Source organism: Pteropus medius, unplaced genomic scaffold (assembly GCF_902729225.1).
Source record: "Pteropus medius unplaced genomic scaffold, Ma_sr-lr_union100, whole genome shotgun sequence".
Classification (NCBI taxonomy): Eukaryota; Metazoa; Chordata; class Mammalia; order Chiroptera; family Pteropodidae; genus Pteropus; species Pteropus medius.
In genome coordinates this window covers 399,011-407,509 of record NW_024340697.1, presented here as the reverse complement: position 1 = coordinate 407,509, position 8,499 = coordinate 399,011, and the positions used below count along the sequence as shown (strand labels likewise).

Genomic DNA, 8,499 nt, shown 5'->3' with positions numbered 1-8,499 from the left:
GAGCCGTCTGTGTCTTTGAGAGGTACCGGGTGTTATCCCAGTACACGTGGTAGGTGGCTGACAATAGCTATCTGTCTAACAGCTTTATTGAGTTATAATTCGCATACTCTACAATCTACCCATTTAAAGTCTACAATTCAATGATTTTCAGTATATTGAGAGCTATACAACCATCACCACGATCAATTTTAGAACATTTTCATCATCCCCAAAAGAAACCCCTTGCCCTTTAGCAGTCGCTCCCCATTTCTATTTCCCCCAACCCCTAGAAAACATGGATCTATTTTCTATCTCTATGGATTTGCCTATTCTGGACATTTCATATAAATAGAATCATACAATACATGGTTCTCTGTCACCATCTTCTTTCACTGAGCATAATGTTTCAAGGTTCACCACAGTACTTCATCCCTTTTTATGGCCAGATAATATCAATTGTATAGATAGACCACATTTTATGTATTAATTCACTAGTCGATAGACGTCTGAGTTATTTCTACTTCTTGGTTATTATTAATAACGCTGCTGTGAAGATCCATGTACAAATTTTTGAGTGGGCTATGTTTTCAGTTCTCTTGGGTAGACACCTAGGAGCAGAACTGCTTGTATCATATAGTAAGCCAATGTTCAGCCTTTTGTAGAACTGTGACTATAGCACTTTATAGTCCCATCCGCAGTGTATGACACTTCTCTAATTTAAAGTCTTTTCAGACTAGGGCTTGGTAAGGCTAGCACAGTGTGCCTATACTGCCCAGAAGAAAAACTTGGGTCCTTTTAAAGCCAAAATTCATCTGAAATTTATACACGGACTTTGACCTCAGCGGGTCTCTGAACAATTGAGTGATTATGTAAAAACTTAAAATTGTGACAAGGTTAATATTTTTCTAGCATCAAGAGCATGAATTATGTATGTGTGTGTATATATGTGTATACATACATACATACATACATACATAAATACATTTGTATACACACATACATACAGTTTAGTAGCAAACGCCACAATCTGTAACATGAACTAGTCCACGCACACACTTTCTTTAGCTCTTGAAAACACCGAAGACACATCCGATGTTTCTCCAGGCTTTTCCAGAGCCCACACTCCAAACACTCAACGAGCTACAGGCTCAACGTGTGCGAATTAAACCCCGAAGCAGCTTTGCGTGCCTTCCTGATAACTGGAGAGAGGAGAATCAATGGGAAAGGGGATCTTTTCCTGCTAAAACATGGATGATGCTCACGGTAGGAGACTATGGATAAAGGGGAGATTCAAGGTCACGATTCCTTTCCACTGACCCCACCAAAGTCTTCGAAACGCAAGGGCCATTATCTATATAAGACCCATTATCCAAGCCCTTGGTATATATTAAAGATTTCTTCTCCAACACTTGTTCAGCCAAGGTCTATTGGTTTTACTGCCAAAAAATAGATGCTAAATGAGGTCAACGGTGACGCCATAGATCCAGTAGCTCGTGGTTAAATGGGGCAGGGAGCTGTCCTAACGAAACCACTCCATAAGTCCTCCAATTAGTGCAATTACACTTGCCTTTCTTTTAAATTGAGTACCTACCAAACTCTGCAGCACATTAGGAAGGCTGCCATTTCATTTTTATTGCAATTTCTGGAATGATTTTTTTTAATTTCCATTATTTCAGAAGAGATTAAAAATGCACTACTTGGTACATTCTAAAAAGAGCTATTAACGAAGCTCTGAGAGCCCCCCCAGTGAATGCTGAGCAGTGGCGCAAATCTATCCACCCTTGGAAACATTTCACAAGGTCAAGGGTTAAAAAAGAGAGGCTAGGTTGCTCTGAGAGGGCAAAAGCATTTGCCTTCGGTCTTTGGGACATGACAGGGCAGGCTCATTCCTCCCCTATCTGATCCTGAGGTCTCTTGATTCCCAATCTGTATTCATTCCTCAGCCCCGGTCCCACATGAAGGCTGTGCACATTGGCCGCTGGCACTTTTATGTTCAAAACAGAACTCCTTACCCTCCCTTCCCCACTCTACTCCCAAGCCAGCTCCCCTTCTCAACTTCTCCTTTATCTAACCCTCTTATCTGACATTAAGCAACTTTAGGATTGAAAACTTTACAATTTGGGCCGCTTGCTGTCCTTTACCTCCAATATTCGATCAAGCAATAACCCGATTTCTCTCTCTTTTGAAATTATCACTCCTACTTTTCCTTTCTCTGTCATTCCCAAGTTGGATCCAAATGTAAGGTTCACGCTTGGATTAGTGCACTGGTTCTCAAATGGCACCATCAGCATCACCTGGGAGCTTGTTAGAAATGCCAACTCCCAGATGCCCAGCCTCCACCCTGAGCCACCATGGCATCAGAAGCTCTAGGGGTGGGGCCCAGCCATCTGCATTTTATCAAACCCTCCAGGTGATGCTGCTACACGTGAGAGTTTGAGAACCTGTGGGCTAGTATAAACATTGTCCGTGCTCTCACCCAAATCCATCGAGATTATGGCTACCAGTTTAATTTACTTACAGTCTTCATTATTGTCAGGTCCCTGCTCTGAAAGCATCGATGACTCCAAATGCCGTGCTTCATGGAGGCCAGACTCCACCAGCTAGCTTTTGAAACTTCATGATCGGGTTTCATCTCTCCAAACTTGTTCTCACTAAACTCCGTAAGCCGGTGAACATTTCAGTCGTGACAATATGTTCACTTTTTAAGTATCATATCTCAGAGTATATATATGCCTGCCCCCCACCTACTCATCCAGCCCCAGCAGGACCTTTATAAATCCTAAACAGTGAAAAGTGGCTGGCGCTCCTCTCTCATGTGAAAGTAAGCATAATACATAGCTGTAAAATAATAAAGTCTACGAAATTACTGATTATTTCCCATATCTATTGGTTTGCTACTTTGAAAATATATTTCTCGAATTCATTTTTAAAAGTGATTTTTGGTGTCACTCCGCTTTCTACCGCTCCAAGTCTCTGCTCAATATATCTGATTAATCCAGTTCTGCCTTTGCAGATCCAAATCCTACTCACTGTTGAGAGCCCTGCTCATTTTATGAGCAAAATGGGATAAACAAATGAATAAGCAGTGTCACCTATTCAATTAGTGAGAAGAAAGGCATTTTGTATTTTAGTTCTTGTTTCCCCTTTCAGCCCTTGTACGGTAAGAAATAATTCCTAGCTGACTGCAAGGTCCCTGCTCATTGTCCGTTTGATGGCAAGTGTCGCAGGCAGCCTACCGGGGCTCTGGATGTAATAGTCTCCCCTCTACTGCCTAAACTCAGTTTTCAGAACCCTTTTAGGTAGCAGGTACCTGCTGAATTCGCACAAGAAACGACAGTTGCCCAGAGGTGTGACACTCTACACATTAGCAAAGACAGCACCTGACAATCGAGAAACATACCTGGAAGACAGGGCTCCAAAGGTTTTTTTTTTAAAGCCTCCTTTTAAAGTGAATCAATCACTCCAGTATTCAGTGTTTGAACATCCCTTATAAACCTAGCCCCGCCTAAATGCCAAATACCTAAAACCTTTCAATAAATATTTTACCGGTACAAATGTTCCTATTTATAAACTTTTAAACCTACAATGTTAGTGATACATTCGACGAAGTTTTTCCTCAATAAACGGACGGTAGGTATGGTCTACAGGACTCTGAGGAGAGAAGTGGACACATTTTTGAACCGTGTAAAAGGTACAAACTAACAAGTTATGGACCTCCATCCAGTGACTGCCCCGTGGACTCATCTCCGACAGAGCCGACTAAAACCACCCAGCCCTCTTTTCTCTCTCCCTGTTAACCGACCTCCCCAGCCCTCTGATTCCACAGCCCCTAGACTCACCCCCCATCAGTGAGCCTGAAACGAGCGCGTTGTCAGGAACTTCTCTTGGTCCCTCTTCTTCGCCCTCCATGGTACTCAGGTACTCTCCTGGGCCGGACGAGCTCTATGTTCTATTTCCGTTGGTCGTGAAAATTCTGAATTCCACGCTCCCCCTCCCCCTGAGAAATCCCAGTGCTGTGGCTGGCTGAGCCGCACCGTCCTAGTCAGACGGCAGAGAACAGCGACAGAGAACAGACCAGGCAGGGTAATCCGAGTACTACCTGTGGTTAGACACACACAGCACGCTCCCACACATGCTCCACCTAGCTGGCTGGAGGCTAGCAGAAGCCCCCAACGGCCCCCCAGCCCCAAGTCTACAAAGTTGCTGATGTCATGTTCTTTCCAAAACTGAGACCAATCAGTGAGGAAGCCTTGGGGGTTATCAGGAAGAAAACTCAGTTTGTAACTTTTTGAGAGCAAAGAAAACCTTGTTCTTTGCTGCAACCTTGTTTCCCCTGCTGGACTCCCAGCTGCTATTTGGGGGGGGTGGGGGCAAGGGCAGGGGTGGGGGGTGTGGGGGGTGGGGGTGGGGGGGTGGGGGGAGGCTTCTCAAGCTTTGAGATAAGCCTGAGAACCCAAGAGCACAGAAAGCTGGTGGAGCTGCAGCCCTGCTGATTGCTTGCACAGCAACATGCCCAGCACACCCTGGCCTTCCTGCACATGTGGTTTCAATTTTTATGGGAGTTTCTTATAGGAAAATGTGTCTATATGTTACAAACATGCAAATTTGGAAAGCACTTTTATTTTCTTCCTTCCAACTTCAAGGATTTCATTAAAGGCTCTGCTTTACCCTTCCTCCACAGATTATATTTTAACTTCTAAGTAAATAATTAATGGTAGCTATTGGAAAAATGGATTACTCGCCGGCATGGGGGCATGGAAGAGACCTGCCATCTTTCATTGTTAATTATAAAAAGTTTTACTTTGTGAAAGTTTTGCCTTACAAATTATTTGGGTTTTTGTACATGTGTCTCTGCAGGTACACCGTTTTCCCGTACTCTTGGGTGCTTGCTCAGGCTGACAGCCACCCCTAGACTCCAGTGACACCTCTCTTCCAGGTGAAAGGCGACTTCCCCATTCAGGAAGGCTCTGAGTAAGATTCAAATGCAGTCTGGCTGTGAAACAGCAGATGCACGTCACAGATTTGGAAGCCCCATCATGTTTCAGATTTATGGATCCTGAAACAGCAGATTTTTTTTTAATGTCTAAGATGTAGCTTCACTGTTTCAGATTTATGGATCCTCAGTTGAAAGACATGGTAGCCATTGTCAACAGTTTGAGAAGAATCCTTCGTAATTTATAATGCATTTCTATATGTGCGTATACATATATACACACACATTTCTCCCCTTACATTTTTCACATAATTGTAATTATATTGTTCTACGCTTTGTATACTTGTTTGTTTTGGTGGGGGAGGTCTTTCCATTTCAAGCATATGTAGCTATGTCCCTTTCTTTAGTCACTACTGCAATTCATAATTTCCCCATGATGGAGACAGAATATTACCCTTTTTTTATGACTACAAAAATACCGCACTCCACATTTTTGTACATATGGCTTTGTGCACCTATACAATATTTCTAGAGCAGAGATTCCTAAGAGTGGGCATGCTGGGTCAAAGGTGTGCTCATACACATGTCATAATTTCTCTAGAACTAAAGACAAACACAGGAGTGAGTAAAAAGTCAAAATGAAAACTGTGGAATGAGATTAGTACATTGCATCAATGCCAGTTTCCTGGTTCTGATGTTATACTACAGTTTTGCAAGAAGTTATCATTAGGGTAAACTGGGTAAAAATATAGGAGATCAGTGTATTATTCTTTTTCTTTTTTCGTTTTTGTTTCTAGATTCGCCATCCTATTAAAAAAAACTTTATTACTTTTAGAACAGCCTCTGATGTTCTTACGCTTTCTTGCCAGATGCCTGTGGAGCAGGTGCTTTTGGGTCTGGAGTTTTCGGACTCTTCTGAGCTTTTGCAGGTGCTACCTTCTGGGCTGCAACTTTCTGTGCGGGAACCTTCTGGGCTGGAGCCTTCTTGGCTGCAGTAGTCATCTTTTGCCAGAACTTGTAGCTGCAACTTTAGCAGCAAGTGCTTTTTGGGGGGAGAAGCTTTAAGGAGAAACTGCCTTTTGAAATTTCCCAACGTTAAGCTTGATTTTTCAGTTCCTCATTTTCTTTGCCTTCATGACTTTGTAACTCCAAATCTGTCATCTTGGCTATCTTTTCTTTGGCTTCGATCTTCTTGGCCCATCTTGTGGCTGCTCATTCTGTATTGTTATCTGCCTTCTGCCGGGCTTGTCGGACATACTTCTGACGGGCACCGTATGGGAACTTGGGGATGAAGTCAGTGAGCTGCATGCATTTGAAAGGCATAGCCTGTCTCCTTACTTGAGAGCAAGGTCCATCAACCAAAGCCCTGTTCTGATCAATAACATCTACAATCCCAACCAGCTCCCCTGTTGGAGGCCCAGAGGAGACGTAGGCCACTCAGCCAGCCTCCACGAAGCACCTGAACACCATCAGGGGAGAAGGTGTATTGTTTCTTACAATTGCATGTGAATCTACAATCATCTTGACTAATTTCTATTTGAAAAAGGGATTGTTCACTTAAAACTGAGATAAACATTGGTGAGTTGCCCTCCCTATTTGCAGAATTAACTGAGAAGGCCGTAAGCATATACATTGTTCACTACTCTATCGGGAAATTTGAAGAACATTAAAACATGTATTTGGCAGAGAAGGAGAAATTTACTTCCAACTAGACCGGATGAGGAGGAGTTAACAGAGGGGCACGATGGGAATGCTGGATACCATCATCATTCTTTCTGAGTAAAATCTTCATAGTACATCTTCTTTATTTACCTTTAATTAAATTCCAAGAAGATAAGCGTTTTCCATATCCAAATATAAGTTTATTGTCCAAAGTGACAATAAAGAAGATTTCTAGGCTGTTGCCTTAGTACTTGGGAGGAAATTAATCAGCTTTTAATATGCTTGTTATATTTATAATGTTGATCAACACTTGTGAATATTGGAGGATGGAAACTGATTTATTTAAAACCGATTAACAACAGTTCTAGTCAGGAATTAGAAAACCATTAAAAGAGAAGCTCATGTATTTTTAAGGGTCTGTATGAGGATGAAGGTGAGTCACATGTATATGAGCTGTGATTACAGAGTAGCTTCACTTACAATGAGCCACAAGAGAACGATCTTAACAACTTCTAGTCAGTCCTTGTGTAGATGCTCAGGAAACTTGGCCCAGGGAAGAATTATGGCCTGCGGGACGGTAAGGCCACAGTCACTCCTTATCAACAGCCATAGCCTCGGCCTCCACCCCTCACCTAGCTGACACCACTTATGGATTATTTCCTCCTGAGGCTGTGGGGAGCCTTGAAAGTCACCTCCAATCAGTCTAAGTTGGCCCAGGAGCCGAAACCAACTCTCATTCCAGCCAGCACTTTTTTCTAGCACGAAACCTTTAAAAACTAAAAGGAACAAATCTACTCCGATAATTTGGAATGATCTGCTATTCCTGTAAAAATCCTATCTGTTTCAGTGGTTTCTGTGTAACTAGCTCTGTACACTGAACTATCTGATGCTGCAACTTTAGAAAGCAGTCGCTCATTCCCACTCCATCTAGGAGTACAATAATATTCAAACAAGGATATGTTTTTAAAAATCTGGCATAATGCAGTATTCTCGAGGAAACAATCAGGCAAATCAAAATGGAAAGACAGTCTACATAAGGACGGGGCTGGACTCTTCAGAAATGCCAGTGGCATGAAGGACAAAAGGCGGGGGGAGTCTTTCTAGATTAAAGGAGAATAAAGAGGTTTGATAACTAAATGTGATGCGTAATCCTTAATTGGATCCTGACTGGGGGAGAAGGGACAAAATATAAAAGACGCCAGTGCCACAGTCGTGGCAACTTAAATATGGATGTATATCAGATAATTACAGCTCATCAATGTCAAACTTCCTGCATGTGATCACTGCGCTGTTATGTAGAAGAATCTCTGTGTTTTTGGAAGATGCACACTAACGTGCTTAGCGCAGAGCCATATGGCAGCATGACACAAAGGGATAAATGTGCATCCTTATGTACACATTATATGCATAATGGATCGATAGATGCTAGATAGACACATTTATCACTGAAGAGAAAAAGTTAATGCAAGCTCTATAGTGCAAACACGAGTATATATAAAGCCTGAGTTGCCTAATCTATTCACAAGCCATAGTTGTTCCTCAAAAACCCAAAGGCCACATGTCCCAGAACCTCAGACTGATGGCAAACACTGTTCCCACTGCACAATTGTGCAAGATTGTAAAAACAAACAACGGCCTGTCTTTAAAATCATTGATGTTTTAGTCATCATGGGCTTTTTCTTTAAACATTGAATTTTTAAAATATTGTAATAAAATATTTATCTTGATGATTGAGTTTTTCGGTTGCCCCCTTACACTTTTTTTTTCTGCCTCACCCACCTCATCTTAATTCTAGCCGTGGTGAAGAATCAAGATGTCCACGGTTTATTCACAAATGATTCATTTAGAAAATATTTGTATATATATTAATTACACATGAGCTTACATATATACATATAATATAGGTCTGTGTACACATGCACACA

At 42.0% G+C, this 8,499-nt stretch overlaps 1 protein-coding gene and 1 pseudogene across 1 annotated transcript in view; both read right to left on the bottom strand.

Annotated features, from left to right (window-relative positions):
* ASB9 (ankyrin repeat and SOCS box containing 9) overlaps positions 1-4,279 on the bottom strand; it is a 15,726-nt gene extending 11,447 nt beyond the window's left edge. The window contains exon 1 of the mRNA XM_039873570.1: positions 3,819-4,279. Coding sequence (XP_039729504.1) covers positions 3,819-3,888 — 70 coding nt within the window. The 5' untranslated portion in view covers positions 3,889-4,279. The remainder of the gene's footprint in view (positions 1-3,818) is intronic.
* A 1,485-nt stretch (positions 4,280-5,764) lies between these two features.
* On the bottom strand, positions 5,765-6,382 carry LOC120610951 (60S ribosomal protein L14-like; annotated as a pseudogene).
* Between the last annotated feature and the right edge of the window lie 2,117 nt (positions 6,383-8,499).